At 32.9% G+C, this 21,807-nt stretch overlaps 1 protein-coding gene across 5 annotated transcripts; it reads left to right on the top strand.

Annotated features, from left to right (window-relative positions):
- Positions 1-1,625: 1,625 nt before the first annotated feature.
- Positions 1,626-21,225, top strand: LOC133183166 (programmed cell death 6-interacting protein-like). 5 transcript variants are annotated; one of them, XM_061318121.1, is made up of 19 exons: positions 1,626-1,853; positions 3,427-3,481; positions 6,015-6,084; positions 6,268-6,395; positions 6,593-6,746; positions 7,189-7,298; positions 8,184-8,300; positions 9,159-9,384; positions 10,975-11,098; positions 11,326-11,503; positions 11,942-12,163; positions 13,783-13,942; positions 14,206-14,354; positions 14,719-14,853; positions 15,441-15,609; positions 16,041-16,247; positions 16,657-16,707; positions 19,182-19,241; positions 19,637-21,225. In XM_061318121.1, exons 1-19 carry the CDS (start codon positions 1,651-1,653, stop codon positions 19,894-19,896), a joined length of 2,778 nt encoding a protein of 925 aa, XP_061174105.1. In that variant the 5' UTR covers positions 1,626-1,650; the 3' UTR covers positions 19,897-21,225. The 5 variants fall into 5 exon arrangements, with proteins under 5 accessions (XP_061174105.1, XP_061174118.1, XP_061174111.1 ...); XM_061318134.1 differs by lacking the exon at positions 19,182-19,241; XM_061318127.1 differs by lacking the exon at positions 16,657-16,707 and having other exon boundaries at positions 1,627-1,853.
- Positions 21,226-21,807: the final 582 nt, after the last annotated feature.

Genomic DNA, 21,807 nt, shown 5'->3' with positions numbered 1-21,807 from the left:
ATTAGCTGAGAAAAATCATTTGTTTTGGGCAATTTAGATGAATTAGTTGTTGAAATGCTCTCTCTCTCTCTCTCTTCAAAGGAGGGAGGGTAAACCTTCTCTTCTAATTTAACGGGTCATTTTAAACATTTTCACCTGATCTTTACACTATGTATAAAGGTAAGCTTCCAGGTTTTGAAATGTTTCATGATTTATGCCATGAAAAATTCGCACTAATTTCTAATCATAAACATAGGGAAAAGGTACCCATTAAGCAAGCTCTAAACACTGCACACTAAAGAGTTCTACTTATAGGGTATAGTTTTACGCAGTTATAGAGTGATCTGCCCTCAGAAGTAAGACAGAAAAATTGGTTATTTAAAGTTAATAACACAGTTTGTAATAGATTAAAATATTCTTAGCATTATATTAGACCAAGAATCAGTGACTGAATTCATTATTTCCATTAATTTTTCCAATGTAAGTAAACAACAGTGATTTCTGCTCACGAATAGTCCATTGTCTTTGAACATTTTTTCCTGTAGAAATAAGGCAGGTACTTTATGTTGAAAATGAATACTAAATGGACTCAATATGCACACCTTTATAAGATATATTTTTCTCCCAGTCCAAAAAGCATTCTTTTGTTGTTAGTGTTTAGAGCTTCCTTAAGTTTGAACAAATCCAAATCCCATTTACTTTATTCTGTTTTGGCCAGATATAATTTGTTTGGGTTTCAATTTTTTTTTCACAGAACTTGTGTCTCTGTCAGTCCGTCCTTTCGTCTACTTGACTAGGGGTCATATCTTCAACTTGAGGTTCAAAGGTTGTTCAAAATTTACACAAGTTTTGAGGATAATGAATCAATTTCATCAAAATTAGATGTTCCGAATCCGCTTCCTTTTCTAAAACGGAGTACACCGGAGTAAAATCAAGGCCTTTTTGTTATGTCACATTATGTAATGGCATACATGAGCTTGATTCAAGGACACGTTGTCAAGGTAAAAGTAAAAATCAGGAGTGTAGCTGAAAGATGTACAGTTAATCTTTTTTTAGGGAAGGGGGGTAGTAGTTGATCCAATTGATATTTCTGATCTCATAAATTTGAAAAAATAAAAAAATCGACAGACATTACATTCGTGGCTCTCAATATATTGTAATCCATGTTTAACACTGCTTACGCTTATATGAATACAATAAGTATACGCACTTCCAAATTTACTTTAAACAATTTTAAATACTTTATTCACAAAAGTGAATGGGATTGGACAGCAGACACACCCTTTTTAACCCTAAAATTCTAAAAAGTCAAATATGTTGACATAATAAATACTGTTTTATAAATTATTGGGTTTGCTTTATTTTTTCTTGGCCCAAAGTCTCACATGAATTTTAAACACTAAATAGAATTTATTTTTTGAACAAAGATATATAACCTTATCCCCCTTCATTCTTTGTGATAAAAATAAATAAATAAATGACGGGTAAATGAACGAAGCACATTTTTTTATTACTTAGGGAAAAAAAACCATGTATATGTATATGACATCAAAATATTATTTGATCCGCCACCTGATGAGTAAAACCCGGGAGAACCTGACTCAGTTTTTGACGTCACAGAAATAGCTATTTTTAAATGCGGAACCATGTGACCAAACATTATTTACCAAGATGGCGACGTTCCTTGCAGTTCCTCTGAAACAAACTCAGGAAGTTGAACTGACAAAACCATTGAGAAGTTTCATCCAAAATACCTTTACACAGGTGGAACCAGACGATTATAATCATGCAATCAATGAGTTCAGCAAATTGAGGAATTTAATGATCGCCAAATCTGTTGACAAACATGAATCAGCATTAGAAGTCCTGTACCGGTTTGTGTGTCTTTCTCGTAATTTTTTTTTATCATGATATAAGTAAAACAAGAACAGGGTATTGTATTTAAGAAATAAAAGATGTATATTGTTATGTTAATTGAAAATTTATTATGCATCGTTTTCACAGTATAGTATATAGCTATAGAGATGTCTATATACACAGTGTATAAATGATATTTTTACTGTTTCGCAATTAATGAGTCACATGTCCCTGAGGATGGTGCTTTGTAACCCAGGTCTACATTATCTACAAAATAACATTATAAGTGAAATGATGGGTGAAGAAAGACCTGTAAAAATATGGGACTCAGTAATGGTTGTTCATTCATCATTTCTGTCAAAATTTTCTTTTCATAATGTAGTTCTGTATATTATAGATGGATGCTCGGCATACATGTAAATTATGTCTTTGGATGAACCTATTTTTTTATCATCTGATAAATTGTTTGAAATTAAATATGAACTACATATGAATATGAAGTTTTTAATAGACCAAAATGTCATGGCCATTGGAGCAATCATCAGACATTTGTTCCAACATGCAGCCTTTTGCTTTTATGTTCATTAAATTAACAGGAGAATTATTAGCCACCATTGTTGAAATAGCTCAGCTGCTTCAGAGCACTTAAATTTTTTCTTTGGTTTCCCTATTGCAATATTATCTGTAAGTAGAGAGGAGAAAAATGTGACAAACCAGACCAGGATTTAAACCTGGGCCCCCCTGAATCTCGGGTCAGGTGCACTACCAACTGAGCTATCTGGCCAATGGTGATCGAACCCATCTGACTGCCACATTCCTCCCTCCTTAAAGGTCTTTGCACCCAAAGACATGAATCCAGGCTCTTCCCTGGCAGGTCTTTTACCTGTCACTTCCCAGGGCATGGCACCAAATGTAACAGGAAATGGAGAGAAGTGCAACAGACAAGGCCCGGGTTGGAATCCCAGTCTGGTCCATCGCATTTTTCTCCTTTCTTATTATATATGCAGTGCATTAACTGTCTTAAGACATTCTTTATTTTAGAAAAAGGAAGGAAGAATAAACAAAATCAACTTTGTGTGATAGAAAAAAGTGATGAACTGTGATTAATATAGCAAAGGATACAAAAAAAACATTACCATAACTTCAATTTATACAAAGCACTATTCCTTAGCTTAGTTAAATTAGATTTACTAAGTTGGACTTCTTACAGAATATATAACTATATATATAAAAATGTAGAAATTCAGCACGCCTTTCAAAATATGCCGGTACCCGGCACTTTTACCCGGTTGAAATCATGATTGTACTGGCCAAAATATTCATTAGAGAAAAATTTGATACATAATAAAACATATTTATTAATTAGAATCCCTTCCACAAGGTAGCTCCTATTTTTGTAAAAGTACCGCCCTCTGATTCAGTGTATCAATAATGCCAACTTTCACAAAATAGATTCCATGAAGTGCAGATTAATAAAAGCTGGCAAAAAAAAAAAATATTAGACAAATGTCTTAATCATCAAAATATATGATAATTAGTTGATTCAGTTTTACTTATTTCAAGACTAAATTTTTGGTTTATTTGAAACAGGTATTATGACCAACTGTGTGCAATAGAGAACAAGCTACCCATAGCAGAAAATCAGGTAATGATTTCAAAGAAATTTAAAGTGACAGTACGGCGCACCTCATCAAAAAACTGACTACATAAAATTTTCCGACAAGATTTGGTATTTTTTTTACAACTCATAAAAGTATAAACTTTCAGAAAATTACAACTTTTACAATTAAATAATTTGGATTATTTCATTAAAATTAATAGTTATTTATGGGATGTAAATATATACATAGCAACGTGTTCGGGGTTCCACATTCCATGCTATGCACGCCTGCGTAGTTTTCATAAACAAAACAGCATGGTTAGAGAGGGAATCCCGGTAGGCCTGCTACCAGGGCTCGAGCTGTGATTCGCCATTTGCGCCAATTGCGAATTTTTTCCAAAAGTGGCGAAAAGAAATTCAAAAGTGGCGAAAATGATTTTTTTTGGGGGGGGGGGGATATACCATACAAAAGTGTGTGTACTCCTGGCTATCTCCTTTGTTTATTCAATGTATACAGACTAGCCCCTTTGTTTATTTAATGCAAGCAGACGTGTGAATTCAGGGTGTGAAAACTCCATGAAACTTACAAAACAATGTACATGTAGGAAATCACGTCTCGCTTGAACGCACACAGATGACTAGGTAACTTTAGCCTGGAGCAGTAAGGGGATACAAATTAAATTACTTGAAATAATATAAGATGGATTAAACAAGGAAAGACAAAGTGTTTTGGGGAGATGAAGTTAGTTAATAAAAGATTTTAATCAATAAAATCTGGATCTATATAGATTGTTTTTTAAAACCGAAAGTAGGAAAACATGACGAAAACTGCAGAGCATGGCTGCTAATTTTACCTGATTAAAGTCAAAATAGTGTGTTCATTATACCATAAACTGACAAAGAGTGAAAGAGATACTGGCTTGGAAACAAAACAATACTTTTGTCAATTACGCTGAATATCTATTATTTTCAATTATATAAATTTACATGCATACACCCATGCAGTGTTGAAGTTGTTAACAGGTTAAATTAATTAAGCCAAGAATTGTTGATATAATTAAACTTTTCACTTATTTTATCAATTTTTTCATTTTAAAAAAATGTCATATATCTTTACTAAGCATGTAACCCCCCTCCCAGGGCTAAAAACATGTTATGAACAAGAGGACATCTATTGTCAAAAGTTGGCTAATATCAGTATCAATTTAATTGTATAAATGTAGAATTGTAGAAATAATTCCTATATAAGGTTTGTAAGTGGATATTGTTTTAAATTTTAGTACTATTTTAAAACAATGCCAGTGATATAAACAAAGTGAAATAGTGCTATTAGTGGAGTGTTTAGCATACACAATTGTCACGATGAGATGTAAGAATGCGATTCTTTTCATCGCGAAAAGTGGCGAAAAATATTTTCGCTCCAGTGGGAGCCCTGCCTGCTACATTGACAAAGTCAACCAAAAATAAAAAGAAACTGAAAATAGAACTTGAAAAAGCAACTTTCCTGACTAAAATTTAGTTTGGGGATTAATATAATCGCTGGATAAGGAAGAAACGGGAACTCGGCGACACTCACGCAGGGCTCTCGAAGGTTCTATTCGACAGGTTTGTTGATACTTGTTATCATTTCTCATTTTTCCATCGCTTTCAAAGAAAAAAAAATAGTGTAAACTCAACATAAAAATACACCTTTGACTTATAAACATTGTTGCCATTTGAAATGCTAATTTTTTTTAACTGTGCAGAAAAATATTTTGTTTGACATTTGCCGCGATAACGTATGATTAGTTGGTTTTTCCTTTCTCGGACCCCAATACACAAAACGTCAACATTTGTACTTTTAATTCTGTTAAATTCGCCTGAATGCAGACTAAAATCTTCATGATTATTATTTTAGATTATTATATCAGAAAGTTATGATAATTTGTTTTTGAAAATTGCTTTTACCTAATATTCATTATAATTGTAAACTCTACAGTGTAGGCACGTGCCGTTTTAGAATTCACGTGGTACAAATAAACAGATCTAAGATTGCTCAAGTTCGTACGACCCTTGATTTTCCGGCAGATTCTAATTACGTTAATTTTGTTTGAGTAGAGAATATTTCTGTTTCTCAAACTGCTTACATAAACTTTATACCTTATTTCTTAATGACATATTTGGTAAATTTGAATGAAAAAGCATACATTTTGCAGCCGTACTGTCGCTTTAAACAAAGAATTTAACACTGATAAACTGAATTATGAGATCAGTGAAGAGCCATTTTATCCAATGATTTGATTAGATTCATGGAAATTAGAATTTTTTTTTTTCACAAAAAGTCTTTCATTTTACAATCAGCTGTGTCAGTTTGCTTGGAAAGAAAAAAATCTGCAGCATAAAGCTCTATGCATGCATTATTGATTAGTCATATGATATATTCACCACCTGTAATTCTGCTGACATGAAATTTATGCTGAATTTTATATCTGAAACAATTCTGATAAAAATGTTCTTCATTACACATACTTAATAAGAATTAAGATTTTTTTAAAATGACAAACTCACTGTATTTATTGTACATTTTGATTGTTCCCAGATTCGAGTGAATTTCAAATGGAGAAATGCCTTTGATAAGGAATCTTTATTTGGTGGAAAACAGATCTTGGGTTTGTAATAAAAATTCTACATTGTATTTCTGAATGAGGACAATTATGGAAACTGATCAGCATTACATGTCATTGTTTACTTTCGTTATCACTTTATGTAATAATCATCATATTTAATCAATACTTGATACTTCCTGTTTTGATTATCTGCACGCCAGTACAATGGTTGTTTTATCTTTTCAGGTATTGCGTCTGGTGCTTATGAGAAGGTGTGCATGCTTTTTAACATTGCAGCACTGCAGAGTCAGATTGCTGAGGTCCAGAACCATGATAGCGATGAAGGACTCAAAACCTCCGCCAAATATTTCCAGGTGATCCATCAAAATCCAGCATCTTCATATTGAAATTTATGTACCATAGTTTTAGAAAATTATACCCAAATAATTTTTTTAGAGGAGAAAGTCTAAGCCTAATTCTGTTTGTATAAAAGAAAAAAGTCAGAATTGTCATAACAACAGAATTATGTTACATAAGAATTTGTGTTTATTTACAAATGTTATTATGACAGATGGCTTCAGGAATTTTTGGACATCTCAAAGACATTGTACTTTCACATGTCCAACAAGAACCAACCCCTGACCTGAGTCCTGACACACTCAATGCCCTGAGTGCACTCATAGTGGCTCAGGCTCAAGAGGCCATTTACAGAAAAGCTGCTGCTGGTACACTGATTTGAGTATTACACAGCATTGTAAAAAAAAAAAAAAAAAAAAAAAAATGAATAAAATTATAAAGGTAATAAGCTAAAATGGAGGAAATTTAGATTTGTACAATTAAAATTTTTATTGTTCTCCAAGTATGTGAGTTGTAAGTACATGTACTAGTCAAGATGGAAATGTAAATTCTTTTAATATATAAAAAAAACTTGCATGTGACAAGAAGGTTACATCTGTTGAGAGAGCATATTGAATTAATAACAGAATTTTGTGCAAGATACTGAAGTGACTTCAAGGTCCTTGAAGCTCAAACATTTATAATTGAAGTTATAATATACTGGATCATGCTGAAAAGAAAATACATTTCAACCCTGCACACAGAGAGGATAATGTAGATTTAAACAAATAATTTGAACTTGTTATCATTTGAACTTTTCATCCCTTACAGACAGGATGAAGGAGGCCATGGTAGCTAAAATAGCTTACCAGTGTTCAGATCTCTACAGTGATGCCATGAAGCTGATGCAGCTTGCCTCCCTCAAAGAACTCTGGCCAAAGGTTATTATCATAATAAAAGAGTTTATTATACTTTCATGTTAAATACTAAAATCTGATTGGTTTAGACTCATTTAACAATCCGTAATATTACCCTCAGCGTTAGCAACACACTTGACAACGGGTAACATTACAAAAATATCACATGCGTTCAAATCATGCGCGTACGGTTCACCGTAGAATTCTCAAAACGTCGGTTGTGGGTTTGAAAGAAGCCGAATAAACGACGTCAATAAAAGCTTGCGTCTGATGTAGCTTACTTGAAAAAGACAAACGACAGACGAAACATCCTTGCGAGTGCAAACTTTAGGTGATAAAGGACTTTTTGAGTAGCAAACAAATAATAAAGAGGTTGGTAAATCTTTTACGAAGCTTTCCTATTGAGAAAAATAGAAGCGGGGAGTTTGAAAGCTTTCGACGATCTCCGAATTTTTTTATGACATCCGAAATCAATAAGACATTCAGTATAATAAAATAAATAGTGCACGTTTTTGAGGGTAACAGTTGAAATAGACACCCCTCGGAAAACCATTGTCAACCTCCGCTGACGCGTCGGTTGACAATAGTTTTCCTTGGGGTGTCAATTTCAACTGTTACCCTCAAAAACGTGCACTATTTATATAATATTTAGATAGATGTTACATGTATATTTCTGTGTATTAGAGAGGTATAAACATGAAAAACATACAATTTTTGCATTTTAGAACACTTTATTACTTTCTGCCCATTGTATCCATTTAAATTGTATACATGTACATGTATATTGACTTAAATTATTTTTTTTAATTTTTCAAATCTTGACAAAGTTATCGAAAAAATTATATTAAAACAGACATTTAATTGTAAATGTTCTGTAAGCTCAATACATATCGGTATATAAATACACAGGATTGGGTTCCATTGGTGGCTTGCAAACAAGCTGGCTTTCATGGGATGGCTGAGTTCTACCAAAGCTGTGTGGCACAACAGAGCAAGTCTTATGGTGAACAAATCGCCCGCTTACAGGTACTTCAACTACCAGCATTTTAGCAGCTGATTGTGTTAGAATGTTCACACATGATAAATGATTTTGTCATAGTGAAGTATTTTGCCCTATCTTAGCTCTTAGAAAATTTGAAGTCATTTTGACAGTTATGTGTAGGTATGGAAGCAAAATGTGTAATGTACATGTAGGTCAACAAAAAAAGTGAATTATATAAATTATGATTTTTGAGGTACATTGCTATCAGAAATGAAGTCTCTATGTTGTCATTCTCACAGATTCTATCCACACAGTCAAATTTTCTATCCTTGACCATTTGAAAATGATATAATTCAGTTTTTCATTTATTAATGTTAACAAATAAGGGTGTAACGATGCACCAGTATAACACAATATGCAAATTGTATCGCTGTAGAAGATTGTATACATGTACATTTTGTGCATTTGCTTTGATTTCAGGGTCCTAAGTTAATATTTTTAAGTATATCCATATCCATTCTCAAGGAACTATCAGGCATAACTGAATCATAACTGAATGCATTTGAGGCACCTAAAGATGCTTTATAGTAAATAAGGGTCTCGCTTAAATGTTCTAGTCTTAATTTGGATGGGGTTTTTTTATGTGCAACAATGAACATTAATCTTTAATGATGAAATTAATGAATGAATATTCACTAAGTCTGCAACATTGCCCCCTTATACATATACTGTACCTGTAGCTTATATCCCTGAAGGTAATCTTTGTTTACCTGTGTTTTACCTATGATTTGACCTTCTTGTGTAAGTTGAACGTTTGGTAAATAATCATTTAAAAAGAATTTGATTTGTGATTTCTTAATGTGGTGACAATTTTATTGTAGAATTTTGTTTGTACATTTTAGAAAGCCAATGAGCTTCTGACAGCTGCCCAGAGCAGGGGAGGTGCAGCCTTTGCCTTCAAAACAGAACAGGGCCGTGTCCAGAGGGAGCTGCAGGCAGCCAAGAAGGACAACGATTTCATTTACCATGACAAAATTCCTGATCTGAAGAACCTTCCTACTATTGGCAAAGCTGCTATTGCCAAACCGGCACCTTTCCCTAACAAGCCAATGAGTGAAGGCTTTACAGGTCGGTATTTGTTTCTTAAATTTTTATCAGCTAAAGCTTCTGTCACAGTAAAGAGTGTATATATTGGAAAGTGTTACAATTTTTATATGAATCATCTTTCAAGTCTATTTGTCAAAATAATTGCTTAAGCCTTAGAGGGGCTTCAGTTATCTAAAGTGGTGCTTGATCATTTACATGGTTTATAAACAGGAAACCATTCTTTGGTCATATTTATTTTCCTAGTAATCATGGTAATATTCAGATTTGATTGATTCAAGATTATTTTTTTTTCCTGAACAAAATAAGCACCCATTTTATTGCAAAAGTTTTTGATAAGATATAGAGTACTATTTAGGATATTTTCCGGTTTACTGATTAAATAACTAAGACAGAAACCACAGGATTTCAAGGAAAAAATGTCTTTTTATATACCTGTCGTAAGACTGGACGTATTATGGTATTGTGATCTAGTCTGTCTGGTAGCTTTTTCGTGTCTTGTTTATAACTAAAATACTATGAAGCCTAGAATAATCAAACTTTGTCAGCTGATACATGTTGGGTAGAAGGAGTGTTGCACATTTAAAATAGGTCGCTGTGATTTTCATAAGATGATATGGCCAAATATGGCAAAAATAATATGGCTCATAACTGGAAAACTATTAGGCCTAGATTCATCAAACTTGGTCAATTGATGCATCTTAGGTAGAAAGTGTACATGTATCACATCTTACTTTAAGTAAGTAAGTCACTGTGACCTTAAATTAAGATGAAATTTTAAAAAAGCTATGTTTTTAAGTTACACAATCCCAACAGGTGTAAAAGTATTGCAGTAACCTTATTAAAAATAGTATATAAAGAAAATAGACATAATTTTCATGGTAAAGAATACAGTAAAATTTAAATATAACAAGAGAAATTCCACTTCTCAGTGTTTCAAAGTTGCTTCTGTCAAGTTAGAGATTAGTGAGTTTAGTGCAAGAAGATTTCTGGTAAAGTGTCTCTGATCAAGCAAGTTATCTATACCTCTTGGGACTGGGTAGAAGAATCTGGCCTCTTAATTTGCAGTTGATAGCATTTGTCTAATTAAAATAGTTCTCATTCAATATTGGCTATTCGTTACTTTCAAAAGTTATTCAAATTCATTTGATTATGAATAATATAATATTTTTTATTTTAATTTTTATATCTCAACAAGAAATTGCAGAGTGTCTTGTCTCACTAAAATGACAGTTTAACAGTCTAAGAATTAAAAGAATGATCAGTGTTTTGATGCTCTATTAGGTTGTAGCATTGTTCATTATTCTGAAAAAGACAATTAACAGAACTGCAGATGGGCATTTGTAAAACTCTTAACACAACCAGATGAGAAATATATGATGTATTTTCTGTTCTGATTGATTACTACACTATAGGAGAGGTACATCAAACGTAAGAATAGAAAAATCATTGAAATCTTTGTCCCAAGGTTGACATAATTTTCTCCCTTGCACTCTAATCTGTTTATGATAATTGAACAATATCTGATGGGTGTAACATGTGCTGTGGCGATGCACTTTATTTTTTAGTGAAATTGCTCAGACTGAAGGTAATTCATTATTTCATTTATTACAGATTTGTTTGAAAAGCTTGTTCCAATACCAGTTTATGAAGCACTCACAGCTTTTGAAAACAGGAAGACACAGATAATGAATACTGAGATTGGTAGATTACGAGAACAGACTCAGCTTATGAACAGGTACAGATATTATTTAGAGTTTCCTCCCTTTGATTGCTCACTCGCAATAGATTAAAGTAAAATGGCATAAAAAATGATGAATATATATATTTGTCAAAAAGAAGTTTAGATATTGGGAAGTAAAAATGTCAGTATTAAAAGGTTTAATTTTTTATGTATCAGAGCATAATTTTTTTTTTTTTTTACCTTTTCACAAAAAACTGGTATTTGTTGTATTTCCATTTCAGTATATTAGCCTCTTTGAACCTGCCTGCAGCTTTGGAGGATTTATCTGGAAAGAAGGTCCCCCAGTCTGTTATAGAGAAAGCCCAGCAGATTAAGGATATAGGAGGAATACAATACTTAGATAAACTAATGAATGAATTACCAGAACTACTACAGAGGAATAGAGAAATCCTTAATGAGGTAAAACTTTCTGTATGATTAGGGGGTTCTTGGGGAAATTAAAAGTTCTGGCATACATCAGAATGGATTAGCCAGACAGAAACACATGTATTTAAAATGTTATATGTTAACTGGCCTTCCATTCCAAAAATTATAAAAGGAAATGCATTTCATTTTGGTTTATTAAAGAAAATATATATGAAATTGATGTGCTAACCAGCATTTCATTTCTTGAATAATAAAGGAATGCACCACATTTCTTTTCCTTGTTACTAAGATAGTTTTTCTTTCAAAAAAAAAAAAAAAAAAAAAAAACCCAGAGGAAAGTCTAGTACTTGAACATATATATCTTGACCAGATGCATAGGAATTACACATCTTAAAAATGAACATTTGTTCTACAGTAGCTAGGTTTCATAAATGAGGTGTGAACAATTGTATAAATGAATTTTCATTTCAGTCAATTAGAATGCTAGAAGAGGAGGAAGCATCAGATAAACAGCTGAGAGAACAGTTTAAGGAGAGGTGGACGCGTACGCCCTCGGACAAACTGACCCAACCCATGAGAGACGAGAGCATGAAGTATAAACAGATACTGGACACGGCAATAAATGCTGACCGCATAGTAAAGGAAAAATACCAAAAACATAAACAGGCCATAGAACTGCTGTCAAAATCACCAGTGAGTGGGGAGAGCTGCATTTAAGTTTATGTTGCTTTCCATTTTTGTTCAGTGTTAATTCAGTGTTTTGATATTTTGATATACATATATATGTTGATGGCTATAAAGGAGGATGGGTCATACATAAAGATGCATGTATACCCATATTATTATGCCCCCTGATCGAAAGATCCCGGGGGTATATTGTTTTTGTCCTGTCTGTCTGTTTGTCTGTTTATCTGTTTGTCTGTTTATCTGTTTGTCTGTTTGTTTATCTGTTTGTCTGTTTGTCTGGCTGTCTGTTGTCAACTTTAACCTTGCCCATAGCTTTTGATTGGTTGGAGCTATAACTTTCATATTTCACATGTGTATTCCTTGTGACAAGACCTTTCTTTGGGTACCATCATATTTGACCTTTTGACCTTGACCTTGGAGTTTGACCCACTTTTGCAAAATTTTATGAGACTTTAACCTTGGCCATAACTTCTGAACAGTTGGTGCTTGGGGTTTTAAACTTCACATGTGTATTCTTTGTGACAAGGCCTTCCTTTGAATACCAACAACTTTGACCTTTTGACCTTGACCTTAGAGTTTGACCTACTTCTAAAAAACTTTAACCTTGGCCATAACTTTTGAACGGTTGGAGCTAGGGCTTTCATACTTCACATATGTAATCCTTGTAACAAGACCTTTCTTTGGATATCAACAACTTTGACCCTTTGACCTTGACCTTGGAGTTTGACCTACTTTTGAAAAACTTTAACCTTGGCCATAACTTTTGAACAGTTGGTGCTTGGGGTTTCAAAAGTCACATGTGTATTCCTTGTGACAAGATCTTCCTCTGGATATCAACCTCTTTGACCCTTTGACCTTGACCTAGGAATTTGACCTACTTTTGAAAAACTTTAACCTTGGCCATAACTTTTGAACGGTTAGAGCTAGGGCTTTCATACTTCACATATGTAATCCTTGTGACAAGACTTTCCTTTGGATACCAACCACTTTGACCCTTTGACCTTGACATAGGAGTTTGACGTACTTTCAGAAAACTTTAACCTTGGCCATAACTTTTGAATGGTTGTTGCTAGGGCTTTCATACTTTACATATGTAATCCTTGTGACAAGACCTTCCTTTGGATACCAACAACTTTGACCTTGACCTTGAAGTTTTACTTACTTTTAAAAAACTTTGCCATAACTTTTGAACAGTTGCAGCTGGGGCTTTCAAATTTAACATTTTTTATCTTTTGGCCTGGATTTTGACTTGCATTTGAGAAACTTTAACCTTCGCCATAAGATGCCATACGGAGGCATCAGTGTTTCACAAACACATCTTGTTTTTGTTACATGTACTTGTATCACTGGTCTTTTCTGTTCAAAAAAATGCAGCCAATACACTGTACAACAATTTTTAGTTGTATATGTGTGCAATAGTTTTCAGAATTAAATTCTTTTCCTTAGATTCAGTGTAACTGTGGTTGCTACAGATAGCTTATTGGAAATAAATGTGTACTAATTAGTACATGTTTACTTTGCAAAAACTGTCCTTTTGGGGTATTATTTGTGTCAGGAAGTCACAATAGAATAGCATTTTTTATATAGCAGTGAGAAAAAACACCATTTGTTTTGCTTTTTTTTAGGCAGAAATAGATAAAGCTCTACCGTCTGGAGGTGGTGCTCATGCTTCAGAGAGTACTGGGGTGGTTCAGAAACTGCGTAAACTCATGGACGATGTAGAAACCATTAAAGCCGAGAGAGAAGCCATAGAAAATGAATTGAAAGAGGCCAAGTTTGACATGAGTAAGTAAAGAAAAAGTATATGTGATAGATTGATTTTCTGAAATGTACCTACTTATTATCTTACATGTACCTCCCCCTATTCTGAGTGTAGAAGAATGTTATAATATCCATATACTATTTTATTTCCATAAAATTTTGGTGTGGAATTTTTTTAACATGAATATAGAAAGAAGCTGTCAAATATATCAATGAGCCTCTATCAACATGCATTTTAAGTTGTAATTTTTTTCTCCATCTTATATATATTCTGATGTCTTCTACAGCTAGCAAGTTTTTCTCAGCACTGGCCTCAGAGGGTGCAATAAATGAGGAAATGTTATCAATGAGTGAGCTAGACAGAATTTACGGACCTCTAAGGGAACAAGTCAATGAGAGTCTTCGAAAACAAGATTCTGTTATGGCCCAAGTTCAGGTACAGTTTTCAGAATAAAAGATTTAATCCATCACATTAGTTAGATAATATTATGGTTTGAATTGTTTGAATTCTTTAAAAAATTACTTAAAATTATATGTGAGTATGTTATTCTTCGACTCTTCAGTCTTGTTAAATTTAACAGCCTTGAATTGATAATATAAGTTTATACCAGTGCGATGTTTATGTAAATGTGTACCATATTTGATGCATTTAGCTTTTCTTGGGCAACATTGCCATTACTTATCCTAACTCTTGTTTCATAACTACCAAGCACATGACATTTACCATTGAAATGTTATTTTATGTGAAAGTAATGAAATGCTTTAAAAAAAAATTTAAAAAAGAGAAATTTTCCATGCAGCCAGCAAACATGGAGTTTTGTCAAGCCAAGGCCTCTGATCAAAGTGGAGCACAAAGGGAGGCAATGCTGAAGGACCTCGCTGCTGGGTTTGATATGTTTATGGAGCTGAAAAGCAACTTAGAAGAGGGAACAAAGGTGTGTATTGTACACATCATGCTGGTACTATTCTAATGTTAAAGAAAAAGCAGGGGGGATCATTTTGTCACTTTTGTAATATTGATGAGAAAAGAAAAATCCTGGAAAGCATTGGTGCTCAAAAATTTAGATTGCAAGACTTAGTTCAAAGTAGTTAGGAAGATAGATGTATCTACATAACTTTTCTGAGTATGAACATTAGGGCATTAATCTGAGAGCTTATCAATGCCAGATATAATGAATATAATGAATATAAAATTATAAATAAATAATGTAAAATATAAAATACAATGAATGTACAGCTGAGCTTCGGTATCTCAAAAACCAGTGTCTGGAATACCATGGATATATTAAAGTAATTTGGAAGTCCCAACAACATATTCCTTAAGTATTTTACCCTTGATATCTTGAATCTTCAGATACATGTATCTTGAAGTTTTTTTCTCAGTACCATGGAGTTTGAGATAAGGTTTGATTGTAATCAAGTCATGAATGAGAAAAAAACAGGTTTGTTATCCATTTGTTATTTTTTCTTTGAAACAATTGGAAAACGTGGATCATATCTGGTATGATTATTTTATTTTCAGTTCTACAATGATTTGACACCCCTACTAGTCCGTCTACAGAACAAAATTTCTGACTTCTGTTTTGCGCGAAAGACAGAGAAAGATGAGTTGATGTCTGATCTGCAAAAATCAATTGCCAGTCAGCCAACTGGACCTACACCTCCACCACCCAGCTACCAGAGTCCATCAGGTATGGTCGTACAACATTATTCCCAATCTTGGCTGGAATATTTGCCGTGTTCATTTTTGTATATAAAATTTCAAGATTTTTTTAAAAATAGTTTTCATCTTGACTTCTGATTGTTAATTGAAGAGCACTTTCTTTAAAATGAAATGTCGTGGTATTTCATGCACAACTTACTAGTACAAGCAAATTTATTTTTATAAATTATGTGAATTTATTGGAGACATTAAAAAAGTAATTCAAGGTATATAATGATATTTTTTAATTATCTTGTCCTGAATTTGCTCCAGCTCTATCATGCTGGGAAACAAATGCTCTTCAGTTAGCAACACATTTTTTTTTTGCACTGATTTTCATTTTTTGTTGTGCACTTCATTGCTAATTCAGGTTCTATGGTTTTTAGTTTGTTTTACATTTTGACCTGTGGGTTGTTGTAGCTACCACACAGAGTCGGGCACCACCTGCTCGACCGCCACCACCCCAGTTCTCTTCTGCTTCTCCAGGGCCTTCTCCCTCCTCCTCCAGTACTCAGAGTGGGCAACCAAATACACAGTCAGGGCCTCCTTCATACTCTAGTGCCCCATCAGGGCCTCCTGTAGGTGGTTACTCCTACCCTGGAGGCCCCCCTCCACAATATATGTCTGGTAAATATCTTAATTACTGTCCTTCACAGTGGTTAAATGTGCATGGGTCACTATTCTAAGTGGATTGATTAACTAATGTAATTTTGAGTTATAGTAGCAGCATTGTGATTTCAGGCTTGAATTGGTCATGAAATATATGTACTTGTACATCCCAGCATGTTGCTTGAACATGCATCCATAGTTCATTTGTATCTCAAGCGGTAAACTCAAATACGCTGTAAATATACCGACATTTAAATCATTTAAAGGTTATTTTCCAATCAGTTGAATATAAAGGTGTTTATTTTTTAATGTCCCTTGCTAATTTATGAATGTTAGAACATGAAGATTTTATTGCTTTGATAATTTCATCATCACGTTTAAATAAGGAAACGTTTGGCTATTTTATGGAGTACAATCCTTGTTATAGGACAAACAAGTGGCACAACTACTAGCACTACTAATACAAGTAGAACAGAAGGTACTAGTATAGAGTCCTCAAATGTACTAATATATATACCAAGGCACTATCCAGTCAGCACTTTATCATCCTACACTGTATGTCTGTAAAGCTTTTGTCTTTCATATTTCCTTTAAAATACAGTTGAACTTCGGTATCTCGAACACTGATATCTCAGATATCATGGATATGTCGAAGTGATTTAGAAGTCCCAGCTACTTATTCTTTTAAGTATTTTACCCTCTATATCTCGAATCCTCAGATATCTTGAAGTTTTATCTCGGTCCCATCGAGTTCGGGATAACGAGGTTTGACTGTATTAACATTCTCCAAGTATTGCATTATTGTTAAATTTCTTGCAAGATTAACATTAATTCCATAAGTATACAAAATAAGTAACTTACTTGTACTTGAACCATATAACAAGTACAATTTTCTTAATGAAAACTTTCATGTATTCAGCCATTTAGAAATGATAAGAATTAAACAGTGATGAATTTGAAATTTACATGTGAAAAGGAATGAAATAGAAAAAATACTTTATACAGGGAAATTTTCACCCTTGAAACCCTCGTCTTCAATGGATGAATTCAAAATGGGGCGAATTTAAATGAGGCAGAGTTATCTCTTTTTAAGTCAACTCATGTCTGATAGTTTCAAGTGTGATAAGGGGAAAAAATAACCCTGTTATATAGTACTGGTATACTCCAAACCGAGTATCACATATATTTGCATATATTTAATATGAGCATTGTGTGATAAAAAAGCAGTATATTTCATACTCTATAACAGCTGATGATGCTTTACATGTCCATGTCCCCTTTAGGAGAAGCTGTTGATTTTTAGGTCAAAGGTCAAGTGGTTTTCTGCTATATCTCTGACAGTTATATCCTGAGAAATGTTTTTTTTAGATTGCATCAAACTTTATACATGGATTAGCTATAATAAGCAGATTTTCAGATCAAAAAAGATAAAAGATTGTGAGGTTTTTCTGCTACATGTTTACCCACATCAAATGATTTCTCACCCACATATCTTGAGGAACAATGTCTTGATTATGATCAAACACCAAAAGATCAAAGGACACATATTTATATTCTATATCCACATTGAATATTGATCAGCTATTATCTTTGAATTAAAATTCTTTGCTATATAGAGGATGTCTATATGGTATATAAATGACCCTGGCCTATTGATTTTAGACCAAAGGTTAAAGGTTTTAAATCCACAGACACTTGTTTCTGTAATAGAAGTTTACCCCCATAGTATTAGTATATTATAGGGGTAAAATTTTATTAAAGAAACAAGTACCTGTGGTTTAGTCCATCAAATCCCTACAAATTAATATCTTAAAAATTGTCTAGTTACATGTAGTCATCAAACTTTATACACAAGTTGAGAAATGAATATGTTATGATCCTTTTGATTTTGGGGTCAAGGGTTGGCAGGTTTTCTGCTGTATTCAATATTTTGAAAATATTGTTTCATCAGTATCTTTGAAATTTATTAAATTTCATACAGATATGATAATTAGATAATAACTACTTAATATATACAGGTATTTTTTTTACTTGAAAAATAATTTAAGGGGGTATATATGTATGTATAAGCATTTTTAAGATGTCAGTAAAATGTTAATTGAAGGTTATTTCAGATAATTACGGTATGTAGACTTTTTGAAACAAGCATGAAAGGCTGAAAATTAACATTTAGTATTTTCCTGTATTTGAATTGCTGAGGACTTGACATTCAAATATCAATGACTTGGCTGTGTTTACATTTTCTCTTGAAGGAGAAGACTGAATAACCTTGTAAAATTAAAATCTGAACTTATGAAAAGGAGGGGGGGAAATGTGCTGTAGATTGCTAGTAGATACCAACATTTTGTTTCATATCCATGTTCCAAGCAGTAGGAAGTTAAAACCAGGTTCTTTATAAACTAGCAGGAAGTTTTTATACAATTACAGTTGAAAGAAAACGTGATTTGTATATACTTGTACATACTATATGTATGTCACATACATGACCTATAAAACTTCCTTTTATTATTGTTTTTGTTGTATGCTAATCGTAATTTTTGAATGGTGCACATTTTCAAGTCAATTTTTAAACATATTCAATACTTTGATATAGTAATTATAAATAATAAAGAGATTTGAATTCAATTTTTTTTTTCAATTTAGGACTTTCCAAATATTCTAAAATAGCAACTCATATAGTTATATTTCTGTCTCTATACAGAACTTCAATTATGATGACAGATATTGTGAATATATGATTATTTTAGATATATGATATGTATTTGAGAAAAAAAACATGAAAATTGTTTAGCGTAATAATATTTTATATACATGTATAACAATAAACTTAAAAATTAAATATGCTTTGAGACTGCTTCGCTGTGTATTCTGTACAATAATAACCACACTGTTTATACCCGTATAATGACAACATATGATTGATCGCTTTCTTCCTTTTTTTCTCGTCAATAGCCAATCATCCTTCTGCTCCACCCCCTGCCCAGCCTTCCTCACAAAACTATGCAGGGCCAGGTAAGTATGCAGCAGGATCTCCATTTAAAGCCTCTCATTTACGTAAAGCACATCTCTACATGATAGGGAACAGGAAGATATTGTATGATAGTATTGGAAAGTACATGTACTTTATCAGTAAAATGAGCTTGTAGTAGTGCATCGTCATTGTGTGTTTTTCATTGGTGATTTCTTAGCAACTTATCCTTGATACAATATAGCATTAAAAAAAAATAAGTTGCTCTTTGTAGATCAGAATGGAGTTTTTATTTTACACATATTTTTAGTATAATACATTGACACAGTTTTTAAAATGGGGTCAACAAACAAAATGTCCCCTTATGAGATAAATTAAGAAATATTTTTATTTTGTGTTTAAAGTTACTTTTTTTATGAACGATTTCTTGATTTTGTAGGTCAGCAATCATGGGGTAATGCTCCTTACCCTCAGGCCGGAGGAGGGTACCAGGGGATGCCTATGCCAGCCATGCCCTCGGGCTTCAACCCATACAATCCTTATACATATTCCCAGCCCTCTGGATACCCCACACAGGGGTATCCTCAACAAGGCTATCCACAACAGTATCCAGGCCAGGGCTATCCACAACAACAATATCCACAGCAAGGCTATCCTGGTGGAAATCAACCATATCCACAACAAAACCAATGGAGATAGACAACTATTATAAGTGGATAGTTTAGACATATTCTCATATTTAAAGAATTGAAGCAAGACAAAAAAAGATTTTTCTGGGAAAAGAAAGATTAAGTCATATTATGCTTCTCTTTTTGGTGTTTAATTAGACCAATGTGATACTATTTTCAATTATTTGTATATTGTGATTATTTGATTTTTTTATGTCATAATAACATGATTATGATACTGTGAATCCAATGAAAAAGACCTGTTGTTTGATGTGTCAAGCAGTTTCAGTGATTTTGAGTCGAGTGAATTCAGAATTAGTTTCACAGTTGAACATGTCTCTCGTTAGTTTGCTAAGTTTTGTTTTACAATCAGTAGAAGTGGCAGAATTTTACTGCAGATTTGGAAATGAAACACATGTGTTATATACATGTACATGTAAATGACTTTCAAACTTCATTTTGCAAACTGAGAGAGATGACACCAGTATGTGTAAATGAGTTGTAGGAAAGAATTTCTGCTGGATGAATTTTTTTCAATAGTAATGTTAAATATCATGTATTGAGGGATAAGCACTGTATCTCTGCAATGTAATCATATCTTATTACATGTAGTACTGGAAGATAACAATTAAAATTTACATGCATACCCAACAATATGTACATGTCATGGTCGAAACTACAATAAATGTTTTACATTTTGATGTATGTGTATAATGTTAATTCAGAGCCTGAAACCTGGTGTTAGGAAACAATATGATTTCAATCATCCAATCATGCTTCTGTTGAGTAATTGAAAGTTATTGTAATTTTTCTCCATATTTGGCATGTAAATGTATTGATATGCACTGACGAACCTTTAAAAGATGTAAATTCAGAAGAAAAGAACTGTTACATTTACAAAAGTTTATGCACATTTGAAATGCACTTAAGAAACCTTTTTTTTTTTTAAATTCCTTCAATACCTTTGAAAAATTATTGTCAGAATCACTGTCAGATAACACTGTTGAGAATAATAAATTTCTGTTAGAAGATTATACAGAAATGTATGTTATTTCAACAGCACAAGAAAAAAAATATTGATTTACTTTTTATGGACTTTATGTACAATTGTATTTGACTCAAAATACATTTTCCTTTTTACACAAAGTACATTTTCATTTTTTTCCCTTTTAGAATATTGCTTGGTTTACCATGATTGCTGTGATTTCCGTAGTATATGTACTAAGTACAAATATCAATCTGTGCAGTTTGGAAATTGAAGATTTGCATGCAGGATATTTAAAATTTTCTGTTATAACTGGTGTCTGTAATGATTTCTAATGACTTAAAGCTTCATTAAAATTTTATACCCTGAAATTTATTAGAAGACTATAGTTTTTAATGAAAAATTCATTTAACAGCAGTATTAACTCAAGATATGTAAAATGGCAGCCCTTTAAGATTTTGAAGAAATGCTTGGAAGACCTGAATTTCCTACTTGTACCAAATTATTTCAATGTAATTGACACTGCATATATTTATAGTGTATTCCAGTTACAGTGATAATTTAAGTACCAAATTACTTCAATATAACTGATGCTATATGTGTATTATTGTTAGTGTATTCCAGTTTTGGTGAAAACATACAGTTAAACTTCAGTATCTCGAACACTGAAATCTCGAATACCATGGATATGTTGAAGTGATTTGGAGGTCCCATCCCCTTATTCTTTTAAGTATTTTACCCTGGATATCTTGAATCCTCGGATATCTTAAAGTTTTTTCTTGGCCCTATTGAGTTCAGGATAACAAGGTTTGACTGTACATGTAAGTTAGGAACTATTTTGTGAAATGATGAATTCCTATATCAGTTTTTTGGTGGTATAGGATTAAGAATAGCATCAAAGGTGCCAATATATGAACCTGATAAAATAAGTAAGCTTCCTACAGTAGTTCTAAACTT

Source organism: Saccostrea echinata, unplaced genomic scaffold (assembly GCF_033153115.1).
Source record: "Saccostrea echinata isolate AGI-Se365-2 ecotype Australia unplaced genomic scaffold, CSIRO_AGI_Sech_v1 ptg000001l, whole genome shotgun sequence".
In the NCBI taxonomy this organism is placed as follows: domain Eukaryota; kingdom Metazoa; phylum Mollusca; class Bivalvia; order Ostreida; family Ostreidae; genus Saccostrea; species Saccostrea echinata.
This window is presented reverse-complemented; position numbering and strand designations above follow the sequence as displayed.

Bases quoted from the DNA above. Each gene is read 5' to 3' on its own strand.
- LOC133183166 (XM_061318121.1), top strand. From the start codon at position 1,651: ATGGCGACGTTCCTTGCAGTTCCTCTGAAACAAACTCAGGAAGTTGAA. The intron at 6,747-7,188 runs GTACACTGATTT...CATCCCTTACAG, and splicing joins TTACAGAAAAGCTGCTGCTG to ACAGGATGAAGGAGGCCATG. The intron at 16,708-19,181 runs GTACTAGTATAG...TCTCGTCAATAG, and splicing joins TAATACAAGTAGAACAGAAG to CCAATCATCCTTCTGCTCCA.